This window comes from Ostrea edulis, chromosome 4, assembly GCF_947568905.1.
Source record: "Ostrea edulis chromosome 4, xbOstEdul1.1, whole genome shotgun sequence".
Lineage (NCBI taxonomy): Eukaryota > Metazoa > Mollusca > Bivalvia > Ostreida > Ostreidae > Ostrea > Ostrea edulis.
In genome coordinates, this window is record NC_079167.1 from 43953122 (window position 1) to 43976920 (window position 23799).

At 36.2% G+C, this 23799-nt stretch overlaps 1 protein-coding gene across 18 annotated transcripts in view; it reads left to right on the forward strand.

Annotated features, from left to right (window-relative positions):
* LOC125672077 (uncharacterized) overlaps positions 1 to 21262 on the forward strand; it is a 48226-nt gene extending 26964 nt beyond the window's left edge. For 3 of the 18 annotated variants that reach the window (XR_008802428.1, XR_008802429.1, XR_008802430.1), the window contains exons 8-22: positions 824 to 968; positions 2794 to 2866; positions 3625 to 3754; positions 3860 to 4045; positions 4460 to 4571; positions 5547 to 5650; positions 6393 to 6542; positions 7435 to 7536; positions 8106 to 8241; positions 8428 to 9329; positions 10400 to 11192; positions 11647 to 11930; positions 12370 to 12470; positions 13121 to 14606; positions 15180 to 15549. Coding sequence is in view for 7 of the 18 variants with exons in the window: in XM_048908164.2 (XP_048764121.2) it covers positions 824 to 968; positions 2794 to 2866; positions 3625 to 3754; positions 3860 to 4045; positions 4460 to 4571; positions 5547 to 5650; positions 6393 to 6542; positions 7435 to 7536; positions 8106 to 8241; positions 8428 to 9329; positions 10400 to 11192; positions 11647 to 11930; positions 12370 to 12470; positions 13121 to 13352 (3450 nt within the window). In the remaining 11 variants the exon portion in view is untranslated. Of the gene's footprint in view, positions 1 to 823; positions 969 to 2793; positions 2867 to 3624; positions 3755 to 3859; positions 4046 to 4459; positions 4572 to 5546; positions 5651 to 6392; positions 6543 to 7434; positions 7537 to 8105; positions 8242 to 8427; positions 9330 to 10399; positions 11193 to 11646; positions 11931 to 12369; positions 12471 to 13120; positions 14858 to 15179; positions 15550 to 16760; positions 16830 to 19173; positions 19252 to 19558 lie in introns of those variants that run through there. The other 15 variants (XR_008802433.1, XR_008802434.1, XR_008802435.1 and 12 more) reach the window with 13 other exon arrangements.
* Positions 21263 to 23799: the final 2537 nt, after the last annotated feature.

Below are 23799 nucleotides of genomic sequence, written 5' to 3' on the forward strand. Positions count from 1 at the left end.
AGCTTACTGTAAGGCTGTTGTGTACATGTATATATTGTAATATGACCTCTGTCATTTTGACCTCCGTTACATATTGACACAGTGAAGTGTGTTCTGATCTATCAATCTGAGTTTGGAGTTCAGACACCAGGACAAAGTGGCTGTTTGGAGGCATTACTCCATTCTATACACTAATGATTGTATCATATTCCCTGGCAATGCGCTTGACTTGATAAAAAAATTAAAATATGAATTTTGCAAGCCTTTTTTATAGAATTTTTATGAAATCTTTTTAAACTTAAATTTTAGAAAAAACTAATGAGTAACTTAAACAAATTTTGGAATTATACAATATAGATGCATTTGGATTTCTAGATCTGAATTTTTATAATTTGAAGATTAATGATATCACTACCCATTGTGTTATATATATCATGTGTTGTTTTAGATGTTGGGTATTAATTTGTGATTTAGATAGATGCCTCTTGAGTCCTATTGATGTGTTGTTTTAGCTGTCTTGTGCTACATGTGTTTTAGATGTCTGGTGCTACATGTGTGTTGTTTTAGATGTCTTGTGCTACATGTGTGTTGTTCTAGCTGCCTTGTGCTACACGTGTGTTGTTTTAGATGTCTGGTGCTACATGCATGTTGTTTTAGATGTCTGGTGCTACATGTGTGTTGTTTTAGATGTCTTGTGCTACATGTGTGTTGTTCTAGCTGCCTTGTGCTACACGTGTGTTGTTTTAGATGTCTGGTGCTACATGCATGTTGTTTTAGATGTCTGGTGCTACATGTGTGTTGTTTTAGCTGTTAAATGTATTAATTGATTGCCTTTTAATTACAGACCATTGGTAACCTGAAACGCCTGATGTTTCTGGATGCCTCCTCCAATCATTTACAATCACTTCCTTCAGAGCTAGAAGGCTGCTCCTCATTGGGTGATCTGCACTTAACAACCAATAGGATTCAGGCTCTTCCAGAATCTTTGGGTAAAATTGAATAGAAATTACTATATGGTTATCATCAGTTACAACTAATACCACAATTTTATTTTCAGGCATTTTATGTTGCATATTTTTCAGCTGCCTCCCTCCATAGCACCCCCCCCCCCCAAATCCTTTAGAAACAAATTTCGGGTGCAGCAAAATTCACCCAGTATGTGGTACACACTTAAACACTGCACCTTGAAAAAATATTGTGATTCAAGCTATTAAAAAGTAGCAGTGTATTAGATAAGACATGTAGAAATGACAAAATTCAGTAATGATAGGGTATATTGATATGAAAACTAGACCTAAACTCGTGAAAACTAGACCTTCAACTTATTGGGAGGGATTAGAATTTACACTATCATCATCTGAGTGTATATATTGTAAGGAATCTAAAAATAAGATGTAATAATTAGACTACTTATTAAACAATGAAATCTATAATGACAGCTCCTTACCTTTCACTGTCTCTAATTACACGTGATGTAACACATACCAGTCGTTTAGTGCCGGTAATTAGGTACGGAAAATCGGGGTGTGCTGTGTAGTCTTTTGACTGCTCATTGATATGATATTAAACGACAAATTTGACGATTTAAATTCACAAACCTCTCTGAGTAATAATAATTGAATTGAATAATTGAATTATACAAGCTACGGTTCTTTTTGTATGCTCGATTCCTGTCCATCAGTAATTCCTGGCCATTGTGTAATGTCTTCATGATTAGGGCTTCTCAAATATTCTTGTCAAGATAGGAAATCTAAATTATGAAATGATTGCTGTATACATTATGTTAATGTCTAGACAACACCTGACATTTACACATAAAGACAGGGGTATACTTAGATAAGGAAAGGAATAATGTACAGTATAGCATAACAGTCCTGTAATGCACTCAGTATGCATCTGATAAAGGAAATTCTATCCTAATAAACCATCAGGAGAGAGGTTTACGTTAACAGAGAGATTTTGTTTAACTTTTAAATCTGTTTTTGATAGCAGAATTAATGTGAAATTATTGTTCAATATATCATACCCAAATTAGATTCGCAAGTTTTTATAGTAAAGTGATTGCCATTAGTCACTGGAGCTAATAGAGAAATAACATACCGATCATAAAATGACTTCTCGACAACATTATGCGTTGTAATTTGTTGACATTTTTCCAAGGTAAAAAGTAATCAATAAATTAAATCCTCTCCAGTAGATGAACATAAATTCCTGATTAATTTTACAATATAAGAACACATACAAAACAAGCACCCCTCACACTACGGCATTTTTCTAATTTATTTGCATACCCAATCTTGTAATCAGAAATTGATTCCGTTTAATGGATTCATCAATACATCAATACGTTCAGGGAAAGCCTTGATCAAAACAGACATTACCGCCCAATAGGACAAACTTCAGATTTCATTTGCCGGAGAGAAAGAACTTTACCTTCATAGTCAGGGCCTTTAAATCGAGGGCTCGGCTTTGAAGGGGAAATTTAAATGTACCTGGAATTTGTCGTTATTGGGAAGGACATGTACCGTACTTACTCTTATAAACCTGGTCAACTGATTTTATTAAACATAGTGTCACTGCAGTTTTACAAGTATGTTATTTGGATACAAATTGGTGAAAACATTAATGATATGAACATGTCTTGTGGATATCGTCAGTTTCATTTGATAAATGTTTTATTCAATAAAAAAAATGCATATGATTCAGTAGATGTTAGATATAGTACTTCAAAATTTGGAAAGAAAGAGAACTGTAATGAAATGAAAGTTAACAGATGTAATTTGAGACTTACTTATATGAAATATGTCATTTCAGGTAACTTGGAGAGTTTGACAACACTGAAAGTTGACAACAATGAGTTAACATCATTACCATCTACCATAGGGGGGTATGTACATTTACATAGTCATTACAAGACAAGGTGCTGCAGATTTTATATTGTATGGCAAATCTTTTATTCTTATGCAATTTTTGCAAGATTATGAACCCATGAAAATTAAAATCAAAATTTAAAAACAAATTCTGTACCCTATGTTTACCAAATGCATTATTTGATTAGTACAATTATCAGTCATTTTTTAACTATTTTTTGACAGTACTAATTATGCAGAAATAAAGTTTAGTAGTTGTTTTAGAGTAAGAATCTGATATTTTAGTAGAATTAAAGCCAATGGATGTAGAAAATAGATCCTGTTTGCTGGAACCTGATTTTGGGGATGAGGAGTTATTTTTAGGTCACCTAAGTAAACTCATGTGACATATTGCAATTGGTTGTCGTCTGTCGTGTGTCATCCGTCGTGCATTAACAATTGAACATTCTAAACTTCTTTATGTAAGTTGTTCAGGTTTAAGATATTCGGTTAACGAGGTTTAGATGTTCGGTTAACTAAGTTTATGATGTTCAGATGTGAGATGTTCAGGTGACCAGGTGTGTGATGTTCAGGTGTGAGATGACATTGTTCAGGTGACCAGGTGTGTGATGTTCAGGTGTGAGATGTTCAGGTGACCAGGTGTGTGATGTTCAGGTGTGAGATGACTTTGTTCAGGTGACCAGGTGTGTGATGTTCAGGTGTGAGATGACATTGTTCAGGTGACCAGGTGTGTAATGTTGATAAAACAATGTTCAGCTGATGGTCCTCATTGTAGATTACAATCCCTGTCAGAACTGAACGTCAGCTGTAACAATCTAGAGGACCTGCCTGCCAGCCTGGGGCTTCTCAGAAATCTACGCACATTCTACGCAGATGAGAATTATCTCCTCTTCATTCCAGCAGAGGTTTGTTCTAAAATATATTTCAAAGTACAGACTCACCATATGATAATCAAATGAAATCAATGATGATCCAAGATAAAATAGTACTAGTATGTTTAACTATTGTAGCTTGGGAGTTGTAATGGAATTACTGTGCTTTCTCTGAGGAGCAATCGCTTGGAATACATCCCGGACGAGATCGGACGAATCCCGAGACTTCGCGTCCTAAACCTGAGTGATAATCTGCTCAAGTACCTGCCATTTACAATCACTAAGCTTAAGGATCTCCAAGCTCTATGGCTGGCCGAGAACCAGGTATAGAGGACCAGCTAAGTTAAAAAGTCAACATAGGCAATGGAAAAATTCTAAATAGTTTGTGCTAAATTGTTGGAAGGAAAATCAGATGTTTTGTGTCAATTTTCTTAATGATTAAAAAAATTCCTTCACATAAAACAGGGTATGTCTTACAGTGATATATTTCTAGTTATACACACAACATATCAACATTAGTAGATTAAAAATGATATCGTTACACCATTGTGTACTAAATTCTGAATGTGTTGATATATAGACGTCTTTACACTTTTGTATATATTTTGTTTATATTTATTTTTATTTATCCTATGTAAAAACGTTAAAACCTATGAACTATATGGTTCTTGGTAATAAACAATACAATACAATACACCATTGTGAACCCTGTATGATTCTGACCGTTTCTATATTTAGACGTGTCCACTCATCCCTCTGCAGTCTGACCATGACCCAGATAATGGGAGGAAGTTTCTGACCTGCTACCTCCTGCCCCAGTTAGGGGATGTTGATGGACCCAATGATTCAGGTAGGCTGTACATAAAGATTAAGTATCCACTGAAGTTATAGGTCAAAGGTTACAATGACTCAGGTAGGCTGTAGATAGAAATTAAGTATCCACTGAAGTTAAAGGTCAAAGGTTACAATGACTCAGGTAGGCTGTACATAGAGATTAAGTATCCACTGAAGTTATAGGTCAAAGGTTACAATGACTCAGGTAGGCTGTACATAGAGATTAAGTATCCACTGAAGTTAAAGGGCACTGGAACAATTTTCATTTACTGGAATTTCTGCTTAAATATGTATTAAATGTTCAGTGTCTGACAAATTGATAGTGAATACATTTAGTGTATCTGTACTTATAATCTGATGTCTATAGTGCCAGTCAATAATCAGTGCCAGAAAATAGATAGTTTATGTACATGATTGATGTAACTCAGTGCTGATTCACATAACAGAAAATAGATAGTTTATGTACATGAATTGATGTAACTCGGTGCTGATTCACATAACAGAAAATAGATAGTTTATGTACATGAATTGATGTAACTCGGTGCTGATTCACATGACTGATTCACATAACTGATTCACGTAACGTACAATCACACAAAACTAGGAAGAACGTTATTTTCAGGGATCAAATTTTCATGAATTGAGAAAAAAAATGAGATGTTTTAGGGGTGTTTTTTAAGGTGGAAGAGCTGCCATAACAGCATATTCTGTGAGGTGTTGATTTCTAGGTGGAAAAGCTGTTGTTCTCTAAAGTAGTTCACTTTTGTTGTGAAGACTTTAATTCATGGTTAATTCATGGTCACTTCATGGTTTCATGGTCACAAAAATAGATACCCATTGAAAATTTGTAATTGTGTATTGTAGATACTTGTACATGTGGATAAATACTTGTACATGTGGACTAATGCATACTGTAATTACTGTACAATTTAATTAATGCATACTGTAATTACTGTACAATTTAATTAATGCATACTGTAATTACCTGTAGGTCAGGGTGGTGACACAGACAGTTTCCACGCCTCCATGTGGGACGAGGAACGAAGTCGGCGTCAGATCATTCACTTCGCTTTTCCGGAAGAAGATGAGGAGGAGGTTTGTAGAGCTGGTGCTTTGGGGATTGAGAGAAAGAAATAAATGTAGAGGCATTTCACCGGTTTCTTAAATTCTAAATACTTACTTTTAAAAATATTCATACTACATGTATATTATTCTTAGATAAGTGGAATTGTACAGGAATTTTTTTTTCGATATCTCTGATGTATTTTAACACGTGCATGTAATGTATATTCATTCATCGCATGTACTGCTGCCGGATTGTATTATGAAACTTATAGCACCTGCATATTGTGTATATACACATGTAGATATAGATCAATTCATTGTTCCTGTGTTCAAAGTTAGTAGACCATTTACTATTGGGAAAAAAACTCAAATACTTAGAGGAACAAATAGATAAAACCCTAAATAATGATGGAAATGACATTTATGTATATATTCAATATAAAGTAAATGTATGTTGCATATGATGTGTAGCCATTTATGCTGATTATTACCTTGGCGGAGGGTTTAACTCTACCTGTGGGACAGATATATATCCACTGCACTAACTGATGTTATTAACACACTGTATATGTACATGTGGAATTCATTCAACTGCTCTAACTGAAATTATTTTCAAGAATTATCTCCCTTTTAATGGAATCGCACATTATCCAGCCTGCTAAGTGCACCATATGATACCATATAGAGAACACAGACTTTATCGACAGGTGCCCCTTTCCAAAGTAGCAGGTCCCCCTATTTGTCACCACTCTGACCCCCTGGTCCTTTGTAGGGTACGCTGGTCAGGTGTCCAACCCCATATCCAAAAGACATACGAGAAAAAATCCGACATGCTCGTAACTTGGCGATGAGGCAAAAACTGAGCGGACCAGCTGATGTGAGATGGAGTGGGGGTCGAGATAACAAGGGATATGAGGAGGAGGTAAGGTCAGAGGTCAAGGGTTAGAGTTGAAAAGGACCATAGAAAAGTCTAGGAAGATGATAAAAGCTGCCTCTAAACAGGAGTAGGTTTATACTGCATTCATTACACTTCATTTATATGTATTTTATGCAGTCTTTGCTGGCTAGTAGCCCAATTTTTTAAAAAGTTATATTTCTATTAAATGTAAATTATGAATTTTAAATCATAAAATGTATTAATATATAAACTGTGAATTGAAAATTACTGCTTGAAAACTTAAAAGTTATGAATTTTGATTTTGTTAAATTGTACATAAGAAAAATTTAACTGGAAAATGCTTATTTGATTTTTAGATCTAAATTTGGGGTGAATGGGTGGGTGGCTTTTTCCTCTGTTCACAGTTCATCTAAATGACAGGACTTGATGCATTTCTTTTTGTCTCTTACCTCATTAACACATGTCAGTGATTTCTCTGTCCGTAGCTTTAGCTATTCACTCTAGTTTGTAGTCACAGTCTTTCATCCCTCTCAGTGACATGATGTAACAATTGTCAGTGCATGATCAGGCGTACATATTCTTTAAATCTTTTTAAGTTCTACACTCAGTGTATCACAGTAATGTTCCGCTTGGCACTACTAGAACACCTAGTGATTTTGTTAGATGAGTTATGTACCTTGACTCTGGATGAATACTAGCACAGGAAAGAAAACTGACCTGCCTTGCTTGGATATTTTGAAGTAATGCACACTTACAATGTAGCATGCTGAAATTCATCATTTTTTTTTGGAATGGTAGATAATGAAGAGATTGAAAATCAGTTTATTTACTCATAACAATATTCATAACCAAGATAACTTGTTACAGTAACTGTGTGTGTGTGTAGCTATGGTAACACTACCTAACACTTTTGCAGACCTCTGCATTGGTTAATGGTAACCATGGTGATGGAGACCTGACGCGACCTCCCTACCCAGTATCACCGGTTGCCGGCCATCGTCTTTATCAGTGTGATAAGGTACAGGGCTTGTCTGTTACCATGGAAATGCCAGAATTTATTAACTTCTTCACTGGCACTTGTACATACAGTTCAACTTAAAACTGAAATTGTTCAGTGTGTTCAATCTGATATTTTTTAAACTGACAGGTACAATTCACAGTTTGTTAAATCTGAAACTATAATTATTCACAGTTTTGTTTTTTGGAAGCTATTCAGCTGAAGTAAAATTTTACGTTTTTTTTTCTCTTCAAAATCTGAAACCATAATTATCCATAGTTTTGTTAATTGTCAGCTGAGAAGTAAAATTGTCCTCGGTTTGTTAAATCTGAAACTAGTCATTCACGTAACACCCTCTTTCAGAGTTGTGTAGAATTTGGATAGCTATAAAGCTAGGATCTTTTAGTGAGCCTTGACAATTCTATAATCAGTCGATACGATACTCATGATTTCTCTGAAGGTCTAACATATTCATATATCACTTGTATAAATGGAAACATGTTATTTCACAGAGTATATAACTTGTAACAATACACAAAGAATCCAGAAGTCGAAAAAAATACAGTAACAAAGTTTTTGAAATTTTCCAGGAGAAGCTTGCAAAAGACAAAGCTAGACTTCAGCGTCATCAGACAGACCAGGAGGCGGAGAGAGAGGTCGCTAGGTCAAGGTCACCATCAAGGGAGGTAACCTCAGCTGACAAACCACAGCCAGCACCTCGTAAAGGTTGGTGTTTACAGGAAAATGATTGATTTAGGTTTGTTTCATCATGGTCTTACTGTCCTAGGCATACATGATTTCTCTCTTGGAGCAAGGTGACTCAAGTGAGTGTTATGACCCATTATGTGTTTTTAGTTTGTGTTGTCATAAATTTTTAAAGTAAAGTCAGAAATAATTTTGATTGTTTTGCAGGAAAAGAGAAGAACAAGAAAATAAAGGCGGAAGATGGAGGATTTTCTGAGAAAGGACACACCATGTGTCTCGGATCGAACCCGGATATTTCTAATCAGAAAGATCTCTCGGCACCAAACACTCCCGTGTCAAAGCGAACCCCGGCCTTCACTTACTGCTCTCCATCAGAACTCTCCAATAGACTGTCACAGTTCAGTGATCCACGGAGTTCTAACGGATACCCGTCTTATCAGCCTAGTCCTTCAGGAAAATCTCACCGTACCCGAGATTACGATTCCGACACGGGATATCGCAGCGAGTCCGAGTTCATCAGACTTCAGAGGCAGCAGATGTATAATCAGCAGGGATTTGTGAGGGGAGGATATGAAAGTGATAAAGACGGTTTTACCCCGAGGAAGGAGCGCCCCCGGGAGGGAGGGTACTACAGTGATGTGGAGGGCTACTCAGGGAGGGTCAAAGTGGCCTCCTACCGCTCAGGGCCTGTTCCCCATCATCAACAAACCTCCGGAAGTGTTCAGTATCACAGGAATCAAAATACGTCCTCACAACTTTATGGGTCGTCCAATCAAAACAGGAATTTCCAAAAGATGCCAGGTGTGAGTGCTGCTGCACCAAGAGACAAGATGTCTGCCCCTGGTGTTCGGTCTTTAGAGACTCCAGGGTTCAGTGACAATGGTTACAACCCTCCTTCGTCCCCCATGTTTCACCACAGTAAGATCGTTGATCAGAGTACACCGGTGTCCAGTGAGGCCCCCCATGGGTTCGGGTTCACCAGCCGGTCACGGTCTGGCAGCGACAGCGGAAGTGCCAGTCAGGAAGAACATGCCAAGTCAGCGGACTGGAGGCGAGATTTCTACTCAGTGATGGAACAGAAAATGTCACAGTCCAAACCCAATCATCAGGTCAGTATTAACAGAAAATGTCACAGTCCAAACCCGATCATCAGGTCAGTATTAACAGAAAATGTCACAGTCCAAACCCGATCATCAGGTCAGTATTGTGAACAGCTCACAGTTCAAATCCGATCATCAGGTCAGTATTGTGAACAGCTCACAGTCCAAACCCGATCATCAGGTCAGTATCGTGAACAGCTCGCAGTCCAAACCCGATCATCGGGTCGGTATTGTGAACAGCTTGCAGTCCAAACAGTGGTCAATTAACCGGCCAAACTCATAAGTTTTCAATATCTAATTTAGTGTGTCATCAGTGTGTAAATGTAAGGCACTTTCAACTCCTCAATAAAATAAGATGTATGAGTAAAGACGATTTAAGTTTGTTTAAATAATGACAGCACCCCATGAAAGGGAGGTAATAAGGAAGTAGAAAAATTATAGTAGATCATATAAAGATCCTCTTAGAACAGTATTGTAGCTCCATATAAAGTGTTGATACAAGTTTGTTGTGAAGTCTTGTCCCCGAGGAGAAGGTCGGAGTAAGATTTGTCCATCTGTGGGACTTATTACTCACAACAATTGACAGTGTGGCAGAGATCTGATGGGTGGATCCAGGACTTTTGGGAGTTGGCTGGATCCTGTTAGACCATTAGATTTTAAATCTGGAATATATTTGATTTTATATATACACGGATTTTTAAATTCAGATTCTAGAAACTGTAAATTTACTCCAAAATATGTGAATTGATTTTTCATGACAAAGATTTTTTGTTAGATGAGTTACAATCTGATAGGGAAAAAAAAAATACCTTCAAACTGATGGGATGGTAAGATTTTTGAGTGTGCAGAGGAATTTGATTTTGCCATAGATTTTAGATTTGAATAATCTAAAAAGCTTTACTCATGATCAAAGGGATGTAACTCCTGAATGATATGGACAAGAGCTCTGACAGAGTTGTTGATCTCTGAACATTCATCTGGGTGTCATCATCACTCTCTTATTGAGAAAAAATATTTTCAGTACAGGTAAATCTTGTTGCTGCTTGGTTGTCACTTAGAATGTTGTTATTTAATTGCAGGTAAATGATCTACCTTCCAAGGACCGCCCTCCCTCATACAAAGCCTCCCCGACTTACACCTCCGTGGCACATAGAAAGCTTCCCCCCACCCCCAACAGAAACTCTCCCTATGGTGTGATTAACAGTGACAGAAGAAACATGAATTCTCCCTCGATGTACCAGCGTATTTCTGACCTCGCAATCAGTGAACAGAGTGCTCGAGATCACCGTTCAGAATCTCCCTATCAGAGACTTCCGTTATCTCGTCAGAGTCCGAGTCAGCAGGATTACAGACAGAGCGAGATGTTGTACACCCAGGACGTGACCCGCATTCCGAACTTAAGTGAAAACACTTCGTGTGCGACCCCTTCCTCCCAAATTCTAGTCCCTAGTAGTGCGAACTCCAAGTACCCACAGCACGATCATGACTCGTCTCAGTCATCTGGTTTCAGCAGTGACACTTCAAAATCCAGACCTTATAATCCCCTACCTCCTAAACTTAACCACGTGTCCGGTGATCGACCTCCAGCTGAGAGGTCAGGGACACCTGTGTTTGTGAACTGTGAGGAGGAGAGGGGGGATTCCCCGCGAGAGTCCGGTTACAGTAGTCGGGAACACAGCAGCCACAGAAATTCTCCGTGCGACACGCTCTTACCCCAGGGACAATACACGGACCAGGCTGAGGATTTTAAAAACTCAGGCTCGTCCTGTGAGGACATCGCTACGTATAAACATAATCTGCAGATGTCGCAGGCCCGTGTACCAAGGCTTCTAGAGAATAGTCCACGGATGTACAGGTCTGCCAAATACTCAGGTAAGGTCCTACTAAGCCTGATCAGTTGTTTACCTGTACAATGCTGAATTGTCCCAGTAGTCATGTTTGTCATTTGAGAAAAAAAATGGCCTGTTCTTGGTTTCTTCTGAATGAAAAAATTACTACACATGATATCAGCCTGTTTTGGCCTGCGTAAAATTATTGCATCTCTTAGAAATGTTTTATATTATTTTAGTGCATAAAAGAGATAATACCTATGGTCATTCAGAATACATGGTATCAGAATTGACGCAATTTCTAAATTTTACCCAAATTTAGCTTAAAAAGATACTCTTGCAAAAGAAAAAAAATATTTCTATCAGAGAACACTTGAGTGCAACTCTTGAGAAACAAAATTTTTGCTGTCACTCAAGTGCACTGGAAAAATAAATTTATGGACTTGCAACTCGATTTCTATGCCTAAAACTCTCATTATTATTTCATTTCATTTCAGGGTATCCAATGGCCCCACCCAGTAGACCCCCTCCCTCTCCTTTCACCGGTCAGCTTCCACACTCATCTGATCATCAATCCCATAATCCACATCATCAATCTCATAATTCACATCATCAGTCCCACAATCCACATCATCAATCCCATAATCCACATCATCAATCCCATAATCCACATCATCAATCCCATAATTCCACACCACATCGTCAAGGCAACCACTCTCTGGCAAGGGAAATGACTCCAGATCATTCATCACATGTACAGCAAGCTCCATCACAATATCAGGTAATGAGATTGTGTTATTTCATCTAACATCATGATATCGGGTAATGAGATCTAACATCATGATGTCAGAAAATGAGATTGTGATATTTTATCTAACATCACAATGTCAGGTAACAAGGCTGCAGTATTTTATTTAACAACATGACTTTGGAAGATGTAGATATTAGATAATAGAAAATGTAATGGTATAGATAAAAAAATAATGTATTTGCATTCCTGAATTAGATTAAATAGCAAAAGTTTGAATACTGATTTCATGTGAAATTCACAAGATGACATTAGATCCATGTAAAGAAAGATGCATGTTGATATTTAAACAAGCCACCAATGTTTTAATCAGGACTGCAGAATTCAGATTGCGGTGTTGAGCTAGACTAATTAAACATGATTGATAACATGACTAGATTTGATCACTAACCGAGGTTTCATTTTTAATCAGGAGAGAGGCATGGCAGGTCTCATTTCGACTGTCAATCATCCCCATAGTAACCATAGTAACTACTATCACTCGGGCGACAATGTGAGTCCCACCCGAGAGAAGTAATTATTTTTGCTTATTTTTGCTTGTGTAGTTTTGTAGACGTAGGTTCTGTATTAGCCTCTATCACGTTGTATGTGTGTAACATTATTCTGTGTTTTCCTTTATCAATAGTCATATGACCGACTGCACGCACAGAGTCGCAATGTAGTTAACAGTAAAGCTGTTTACTTTCTTACGTGTCAGAAGTCCTGTTAATCACACCTGATTTGATTTGAACATATTTTATTGTATAAATATACAAAGGGATTGGTTACAAGTTCTAGCAACTTAGACAACCTCTCCCGTATACAAAATATATTATGCTATATATATCACACTTACATTTGATGTGTGAGAAAAACACAAAATAAAGCAATGAAAATAGTGTACAATGCAAAAAGTATAACGATATTCAGATACTCATATTCCACTGCTCATTGAATGTGTGCAGACTCAAACTCTCGTGTATAGAGCGCAGCTGACAATAACATTTGTTTAGGTTTGTAGTGACTTGGCACACACTTGGACAGCACTGATTGAGTGCCACATAAGGTTTCGTGTAGGAAATGACTGCTAACTGTTGATCAGGATGTAATATTGTGAACTTTTCTTGACGACTGGTGCTATGTTAATAGCAAATTTTGTAACATGTCATAAAATTGTACTACAGGTTGATGTTGCAGGGTTTTATGATGAACCCAGGAAAGTCGTCGGTCATGTTGCTTTTGACTAGGGCTGAAACGATTCACCGAAATATCGATACTGTTCAATATAAACCCTCGATTCAATGTTCAGTTCATTGCCTCAATTTTCGGTTCGATATGTTTATTACAAACTGGTTCAGTAAAATACATCAGGTTCAGCCTGTAATGATTATTTTATCTGCATGGGGGACAAAATAGCATCAAATAAAGTTCAGACTGTTGTTTACTTTGAGTCTTACGAAAATAATGATACACTTCATCAGTTTAAGCTACAGAGCCAACATGCATCTTACCATTTGGCAGTTTGGAAACATTTTGCTTTTAAATTTATGAATGTGAATCTTGGTAATTAAATTTTTCTTCAATGTTATTTTTGGTTTCTTCTGTAAATTGTATCCTATTGAAAATATTGAATCGTGGCATAAATATTGCAATATGTATTGTATTGTGAAGGGGCGTATCGTTTCAGCCCTACTTTCTTTTCAGTAGAGTCTTTATCACACAATAAAGTGGATAATTAACGGCTTTCTCTCTCAGCTGACACACAAAAAAGTGGATAATTAACGGCTTTCTCTCTCAGCCGAAATGTCCACGGTAAAACAACTCCATTGGGCCAAAAATAAAAATATGTTTGTTTCCCCTCGCCCCGACCGGGTCAAAAAAAAGGGCCCGGGTCAAAAGTTTTTTTGCCAAAAAATTGCGATGTTTTTTTTTTTTTATTTCCGTAAAAAAATCGTGTCCGCTCCGTGTCGGTTCTAGACGTTACTTCTGCTTTTTTCGGAAGTTACCGGGATGGACGGCGACCATAACATAGACAAGTTGGACGAAGTAACTGTCACCGTGTCGGACAAACTTGCCAACGGTGTAACTTTTGAGCCAGATTTTGAAGAACAGATACAAGTGGTTCACAACTTTGATAAAAAATTGAAATATGTACAATTTGACGTGATAAGAGACTTAGAACCAAATAACAATGTACCAAAAGGTCAAAATCCTCCTACATGTCCTACAGCTTTCGATGTTTTGATGAGAAAGTCCAGCACACTGACAAAGCTCCCTCAAAAGATTGATGAAGCCTCTCCCAGATTTACAGGTAATTTATATGCATTATTATATTTCTATCAAGTAGGTTTGAGATGGTGTATGGCTCATGTCTTAAAGTTATAAATGAGTCTGTCCCACACCATTTCATTTCTTTCTTCAATGTTCCCAAACTTTTGGTCTGGGGAAATTTATGGTAGGGGGTGTAAAAACGGTAAATTCCTAGGGGAAGTGCTGCCCAAATTTTTTTCAACATTGGACTTTGTCATTTTTTCACATTTTAAAGGGTCGCAGCTATACATTTGTGAGGGGGTGGACAGGGGTGTCTCCAATTCCCTCGAGATTTAAGAGCCTTGAAGCACACAACAGATAAATATGACTACACTTGCGGGGCAATTTTAGCACCAGAAGGTTTGTATATTTATTGACAATATTGTGATTAAATGACACTAAATAAGACTGGCATTTCTGACAGAACCAAAGCACAAGTATGTTCATTTGTTTATCATCATGATGATCAATATCATAAACAATGGATACATGAACTAAGATGAATATTCACTGTTCAAATCTTTTTAATCAAATGACAAAATGTCAGAAGAACAGAAATTGGATTTGTGTGTTTGTCCACATTCAATCTGTATCCTTGCATTGTTCAAAAATTTAAATGCTTTTTGTAGGCCTTATATACATGTGCAGGATAAAACATGTTTGCATCTACCATGCATATTCCCCTTTTTCACTCTCCAAAAGGACATTCAGTATTAAATGCACAATTTGTGGAAATTATGTTTTTGGCAGCCTTTATATTTACAGTCATTGAATGATAACATCTTTATAATATTTGTATCATTGAAGTAATGGAAGTAGGGATGAATCTTTGAATTTAACCTTGGGTAATCTGAAAAAGAAAATAAAGAGCACAAAAACATTAAAATCAATTTTTTTCTCTGACAAGTGTTGTTTTTTTTTTGTCACTTTCAGGGGATGTTCTACACGGAAAAGTTTTCACAAGACTCCAGCTTGCATGTACCAGTCACATTGAATTTGCATACTACAGCTCGGATGTTGGCCGCAAAGACATATGTGCATATTGTGTTGCAACAGAGATCCAAAAGGACAAGGACTTGTGCAAAAACTTTAAAGTTGTGCTGCCAGTTTGTGACTTGTGTCGTTCAAAAAAATTAGAAGTCCCAAAGAGAAATCCAATTAAGAAATAGTTAATTCTAGTCTGACAATCAGTTAATTCTAGTCTGATATTCATCCTCTCTAAGTCATTCTTTTTAACATGTTGTTTATGATTTTTGTTTCTACTTGTTTCTAGTCAAGAATAAATGTTTTTTGTTTATTTTCATTTATTTCTTTAAATAATGTTTTTTAAAGAAATGTCGGAGTAAAGAAAACAGAAATTACACATCCAGAGCATTCATATTAGCATACAGATTCAACGCCAGCAAGCCATTCCAGGATTTTAATACATAAAACATTGAAGCTCAACCAATCCTCAACATAGTAGTATAAATGTTCTCTTCTCCAGATGTTAAGCATTGAAGACAATCAGTGCCCTGTTTGACAGATCTGCTTTTTTTCCGACAATACATATAAAATTATATGAATTTAAAAAAAAAAAAAAAATATCACCTGCCTGCCTGGTCAGTTTCAAAAACTAGACCCGGGGGAGGGGAAACAAACATTCTTTTAATTGTGGCCCTGGTCTGAGCTGCATTCAAGATCGTAGCGGCTAGCCTAGATATTGGGGTGTATTGAACGCACTGTATAAATTAACGCTATGTAGGGCTAGCCTAGATGTTCATTGATTTTCATAGCACTGTCTAGCCACTGTGTAGCTACTAACTTGAACGCAGCCCTGGATAAGTTTCCTATTAGATCTCCTGATCCAGAGAAAGTGTTTTAAAATTTGAATCTGAATTTGAAAATTGTAAATTTTACTTTTGTTCTACATGGTAATATTTAACAATATTCAGCAGCATTTCAATGCTATCATTTTGTGTTTTATATACTGTAAACAACTTTTATTTGTGACAACCTTATTTCATGATTTACCAGTCTGGTTCACTGCATCTAATTTTCGCGACTGAGATAATTTTAAACGAAGCGAGATCCATTAAAGGTCTGGTTTTGTGATGAGAAATATTCATGACGATGAATTTTTTGTGAACTTCACGCGAGTTTCTTGCACGTGAATAAAAGGCTGTTTACGGTATTTCATTTTATAGTACAGTGTGTACTCGTATATTGTGTGCTGTATATTTCATTACTAGTGTTTTTCACTATGCGCTTATTAATCCACTCAGTTTATTAAACTTGTGTATTGACTGTACATCTTTGTGACTATTGTCTGTTTTCCTGCTTCTCCCTTATTGCATAACTTTGTGTAGAAAATTTATAAATCTAGTTGTCTTTAGATATTTCAGTTTATTTTCTGAGTAGACGTTTCAGTCAGAAATTTAAAGTCTTCATCACAATGTCTGTTTCGTGGGAATAGTTTGAGTTATAGCACAAAGTTCTGCTATTTTTAATTCCTACATGATTTCTGAATTACAGGGTGTACTTATGACCCCAGGAAATGTGAAGCCTGTATACTCATTACCACAGAGTGGATCTGTTCCTCAGGTGGGTCGGTATAACTAGACAGGTAGTCAATATAACTAAACAGGTGGTCAATATAACTAGACAAGTGGACTGATATAACTAGACAAGTGGTCAATATAACTAGACAAGTGGACTGCTATAACTAGACAAGTGGTCAATATAACTAGACAAGTGGACTGATATAACTAGACAAGTGGTCAATATAGTAGTCAGGTGCTAGGGATAATGAAATTCCAAGAGTAGAAAATTCTTTGTATGCAAACGCAGGGAATATAGTTTGTTCAAAGATCTTGTATTCAAATGTTGAAACATAGGCACTTGTAATAAGGAAGTAATGAGTCTTCTGATGAAGTGGACCGACATTGTATGTGTATATAATCGTGGAAATTTGACACGCTGATAAAACATGGAATACAAGTTTTACTTCCTGTTTTGTCATATCTGTCCTAGTTTTACCCACTACTGAAATCAAACATCGAGTCCTGTTTAAAACGGGACACCCAGAAGTAGTCAAACTTGTGATCAGGATAATGCAATATGTGTTTGAATGGAGGGATAAAAGGCATTTTATTTCAATTTGTTCTATCAGTTCCAAGTGTACACCACATTGAACCCAAGTATGAAAATCGTTTGGGATTTGAGCCAAATTTAAAAAACAATATTTAAGATGTGCAATTTTCTCAATAATATATTATATAATATATATTTTTAGTGACATTTCGGGCACAATTCAATTGCATCCTGCCTTGTTTCAAAAAAAAAGAATTGAGTCATATTACCAGGTAACATGTTGATAGTTCCTGGTTGTGGCAAACAAAATGTAAAGTCAAGTCTTATCTATTACAGAAGGTTGTGTGTGAAGGGACATTACTAAGTTAATGTAGCAAAGAATGGGGGATAAATGTTTGGATCAATTGGGTATTGAACCCAGGGCCCTTGCATTACTAGTTAGGTGATGTAACCACTGAGGTGGCGATATACAAAGCATAATTACTGTAATATTACTACAATATAAAATTCAAGCCTATTTCGGAAATCATACAAGAACTCTCTATTTCGAGGAGATGAAAAAGAGTTTAAGAAAAATAATAATAACAGAAACGTTTTGTTTGACATTAAACAATGGAATACTGGCCTCAAGAATATTCTTCAGTCTAAATTTCACATCTAACTTTTGAAATAATTTTCATAAACAAATAAAATTTTCAGTACATGTTTGCATTTGAATTTTTTATAAACCTGCAATTTCTTAAAACATCTGTGCTAGATAAATCTTAAGAGATAAGTAATCAAAATTTTGACTTAAGTCTTTTCTCAGTTTATGGTCTCAGGGTCTGATCACTAGAAAATTTAAGCCCAGGTCCCAGAGTTTGGGACGCAAAAGAGATATGCCTTAGTGTATGCTGATCAAGATTTTATAAATAAAGCGGCGTATTTTGGAGGTAGGATGAGTCGGTATTAGAATTTACTGCACTGTCTGAATGTCCAGGGGAGACAAATTTGGATTCAGTGGAATGTAAACCTAGGATTTGATGAAGAAAAGAAGCGATTGTTGTATTTAATGTTAGTGGATCCCTGATTACATGTCCCTTTATCCACTATTTCTCTGAGCTCATTGACCTGATTACATGTGCCTGTATCCACTCTTTCTCTGAGCTCATTGACCTGATTACATGTCCCTATATCCACTCTTTCTCTGAGCTCATTGACCTGATTACATGTCCCTATATCCACCCTTTTTCTGAGCTCAATGGCCTGATTACATGTCCCTATATCCACCCTTTCTCTGAGCTCATTGACCTGATTACATGTCCCTATATCCACCCTTTCTCTGAGCTCATTGACCTGATTACATATCCCTAAATCCACTCTTTCTCTGAGCTCATTGACCTGATTACATATCCCTAAATCCACTCTTTCTCTGAGCTCATTGACCTGATTACATATCCCTAAATCCACTCTTTCTCTGAGCTCATTGACCTGATTACATATCCCTAAATCCACTCTTTCTCTGAGCTCATTGACCTGATTACATATCCCTAAATCCACTCTTTCTCTGAGCTCATTGACCTGATTACAAGTGCCTGCATGTTGAAGGAGCTCCGTTATAAACTCTGCTTCATTGAGAATATTTCTACTTATTGTATAGTATTAAGTGTAGGAACATGGTTTTCAATATGTGAGCATTTTTTCTGTAACATCAGCACATGTGTTTGAAAACAGTAATCAAACTTAATTGAAAAATTGATTAACCTTATTCCATTAGAAATTACTTTTTAATTAGATGATGTGAGTTTTTTATTAGATGATGTGAGTTTTTAATTAGATGATGCAAGTTTAATCCAGGTGCTGTTGTAATTTTCAGTTGGATAACAGTTTCGAAAATCGGTATTTTTTGCCACTGCGTAAGAGCAGCACTGAAGCTATGGAAACAATTTTGTAATTTCATTTTGAATTCATTTTGATTTCCTTAATGTCCGCTCTTCATTGGTTGAACTTTAATACTGGATGAACTGTATTTATGATTGCACATGTATTTTTTACACTTATTAATCCTTGAGAATGAAGAATGGTGTTGTTTAATTTCAGTGAAGCATGACTGATTATCATTTAATATATGCTTGAGTGGTCGTGTTTTTTAATACAGTTTTTGATTATGCATGTATTTCTTTCTCTTCAATTATTCTCGAATCTCTCAATATGGTACACCTGCTGAATGACATGTTATCTGAATATTTGTAAATTTGTAGGTAAATGGTACAGACTTCAATGCAACCATTTCCATGGAAACAAGTGTACAAGCTCCATGTCTCTTGGAAACAATCTGACAAAGTTACCAGATCAAAGGTCAACCCTCAGCTGCATCAGATTGAAATACACTTTTACTGGAACTTTAAAAGCAATGGCAGTATTTGGAACTTTTACCTCCTCCTTGATTTTGATATGAGAACTTTGCGACACGTTTCCTTTTAACCTGTAAGGTTGTTCGTTTTCAGATGTGATTTTTAGTGCTGGACCAAAACAAACAATTTTTAAAGAATTAAGTTTAAAAGTTGGTCTTGATGTATACAATACATGTATACCTGTTATGTTTTTGTGTCCATGTATTTTTGGATCTCAAGAAAACTTAATTGGGTGTTGATGGACAAAATCTTTGAGATTAATCAGTGCTTAGAGAGTTAATGATGCTTCATAGTTAAGATATATTCATGTTATTAACTTAATTTGTCTTTTTTTTTCTGTGTACGTTGTTCTTGTACAATCTTATTTTCCACAGGTTTTTTGTTGTATAACTGAAAGCAAGTCATTTGGAAGTATGATTATATCCTAAAGAAATCCAATTCATTATTGCTTATATTTTCTGAATCTTGTTTTAACAGGTTGAATCTTTTTATTTGTAATAAAAATGTCCTACATTTTTGTTGAAATCCAGAAATATCTTACGATTAGACTTTGCCACACTATGCCTGTGAATCTCAAAACTGTCGAGACTATACCAACTCTCACTGTGATATGGGTGTGATTAGGTTCTACACAAAAAGCCGTCCATTCAGGTTGTCCTGAAAACATTATGCCTTAATGATCAAAACTTGACGATTATGTTTTATTTTCATGGTACATGTACATGTGATATAGCAAATAATGTTTCCTATTTATGTTGCTCTCAATTGTTTGAAATCCTAGCAATATGGCATAACTAACAATCTGCCACCTGTGGCGGTCGATAAGCTTTCTACATGCACTATGTGATGTGTTACTGCGTTAATATGCAAATTTCATTTCTATACAGGATATCTCTGGACTCACTAGTAGTTCACACAAAATAATGTTTCATTTCTATACAGGATATCTCTGGACTCACTAGTAGTCCACACAAAATAACGTTTCATTTCTATACAGGATATCTCTGGACTCACTAGTAGTCCACACAAACTGATATATGTATGTGAACAAATAAAGAACAAGAAAATGACCATTTTTAAATCAGTGCTTAGAATCTTTTCTTGTACATTGAAATTTTTAATGAACATTTTTGTATTTGTACCCAGTCTTCCAGCCAGAACATGGTTTTCGTATACTACAGTCAATCTTCCCCATTTTTGTCAGCTTTTAATTGACCTTTTTCACCGTAAAATATTTACTGACTAATTTGCAGTAATATGGGTGAAAAATATTGACCTTTCATGAGCATTCTGTTCCAAATATATGAGATAGACTATTATTTCGCTATGGCACGTCTATAAAATTGTGTTGAGTGTTTACTCAGAAGGCAGCAGCTGTAAATTGTTTGTTGTAGATCTGAAATCCATCACTGTGTAAATATTTATCATCAATGTACTTTTCCATTATTTATTGATGTATATTTTTGAAGTATTTATTGCAATGAAATTAAGATCTGAAATGTATATTCAGAAACGTGGTATATATATAAAGAATAAAATATACATTAAACAGTTCTGTTTCTTTCTCATAGAATCAAAGGATCAATGTTTGCTTTGTTTGATATTGGTAAGTTGGTGCTTTGGTTACTGGTGACCAACTGAGCATGTAGGGAAATTGTCAAAATGGACCTAACACTGCTTAAAACTCCATCTCATGGACCTAGAACTGTACAAACTTTATCTCATGGACCTAAAACTGCTCAAGACCTAAAACTGCACAAACTCCATCTTGTGGACCAAAAACTGCTCAAACTTCATCTCAAAGACCTAAAACTGCACAAACTTCATCTCATAGACAAAAAACTGCTCAAACTTCATCTCGTAGACCTAAAACTGCAGAAACTCTATCTCATGGACCAAAAACTGCTCAAGACCTAAAACTGCACAAACTCCATCTCGTGGACCAAAAACTGCTCAAACTTCATCTCAAAGACCTAAAACTGCACAAACTTCATCTCATAGACAAAAAACTGCTCAAACTTCATCTCGTAGACCAAAAACTGCTGAAACTTCATCTCATAGATCTAAAACTGCTCAAGACCTAGAACTGCACAAACTTCATCTAATGGACCAAAAACTGCACAAACTTCATTTCATAGACCAAAAACTGCTCAAACTTCATCTAATGGACCAAAAACTGCTTAAACTTCATCTAATGGACCAAAAACTGCACAAACTCCATCTCATGGACCAAAAACTGCTCAAACTTCATCTCATTGACCAAAAACTGCTCAAGACCAACAACTGCACAAACTTCATTTCATAGACAAAAAACTGCTCAGACTTCATCTCATAGACCAAAAACTGCACAAACTTCATCTAATGGATCGACCAAAAACTGCACAAACTTCATTTTGTAGACCTAGAACTGCTCAAGACCTAGAACTGCACAAACTTCATCTCATGGACCAAAAACTGCTCAAACTTCATCTCATGGACCAAAAACTGCTCAAACTTTCTCTCGTAGACCTACACTTCTCAAGACCTAAAACTGCTCAAACTTCATCTTGTAGACCTAGAACTGCTCAAGACCTAGAACTGCACAAACTTCATCTCATGGACCAAAAACTGCTCAAACTTCCTCTCGTAGACCTAAAACTGCTTAAGACTTAAAACTGCTCAAGACCAAAACCTGCACAAACTCCATCTCATGGATCTAAAACTGCACAAACTTCATCGCGTAGACCTAAAACTGCCCAAGATATAGAACTGCACAAACTTTATTTCGTAGACAAACTGCCTTAAATGTTGACATCTCGGACCTAAAACTGCGCAAAAGATGTCCACGACAATGAATGAATGATTGACGCAAGAGCTTGTACTAAGAATGATCAGTTTTTAAACGAGACAGGCTACTAACAAACAAGTTGATGGTACAGGGGTTTCAACAGTCTTTAAAGTCAGCATCTCGCAAATTCTATGATCGTTATAACGATCGAATTCATCAATACAACCTGTAATTGGGTCAAATGCTGTTTGACGTGTTTCATACCCATTGTTAGGCCGTTCTTTTGCACACTGATTTTGACTACGAATTTCTCCGTTAGCCTGATCATGATATAGGGTACACGGCGGATGTGGCTGGTCGACAGGGGGTACTTACTCCTACTAGACAGCTGATCCCACCTCTGGTGTGTCCAGGGGTCCGTGTTTACCCAACTTTTCATATTGTAAGTTCCGGTATTTCACATATAAAAATGCCATCCTCTAAGAAGCGGAGAGCATCAGAATATATATAACGTAATATTGTTTATTAAAACATTTAAAATTGTTACGCAATCCTTTGTCTTTTTAGGCTTTTATATAGAAGAAAGTTCACTTATAGTGAAAAGGTTACCTGTAGGTGTCCAATAAGTTGACAATTGCTGTCCATTATTTTTAAGAATGGACAGATACTGTCCGTTCTTAAAAATAATGGACAGTAATTGTCAACTTATTGGACAGTGCCAGGTAAACCCAATAACTTATTAGACATCTACAGGTAGACTGACAATAAGAGAAAAACAATACATTTGTCACACAGATACAAATTTAATTTTAAATTCCCAACAAGAATCAACACAGATATCGGAAAAATCACAGAAACACTTAAAACAATATTTCCCATTAGTAGAATTCTCTGCTTTAAAATTCACATTTTTTAAAAAATTCCATTGGCCATTATTATATTGCATCAAACCTTAAATTTGAAAGACATTTCCACACTGTATTTGAATTTCGCTGGATTCAGAGGCATATTCCGAAACTTCTTCACAACGCCTTTTATGTTTTCTTTATTAGCATATCTAATTCTGAATTACTATTTTCGCTTTCATGAATAATTTCATTTCACAAGATGGGCGTAATGGGTTCTTTTGACTAGCGTTAATTATTTCCAGTACTTTCATTAAAATCCTTAAATTTTGAATGTACATAACAATGAAAATGTTCTACCCATCAGAGGGCATGTTGAGATGGCTCAGTACTACAGAGTGAGTGACTATAAAACCTGCAGTACAGGACTACTTACCTGACACTGTCCAATAAGTGAACAATAGAAACAAACCTCA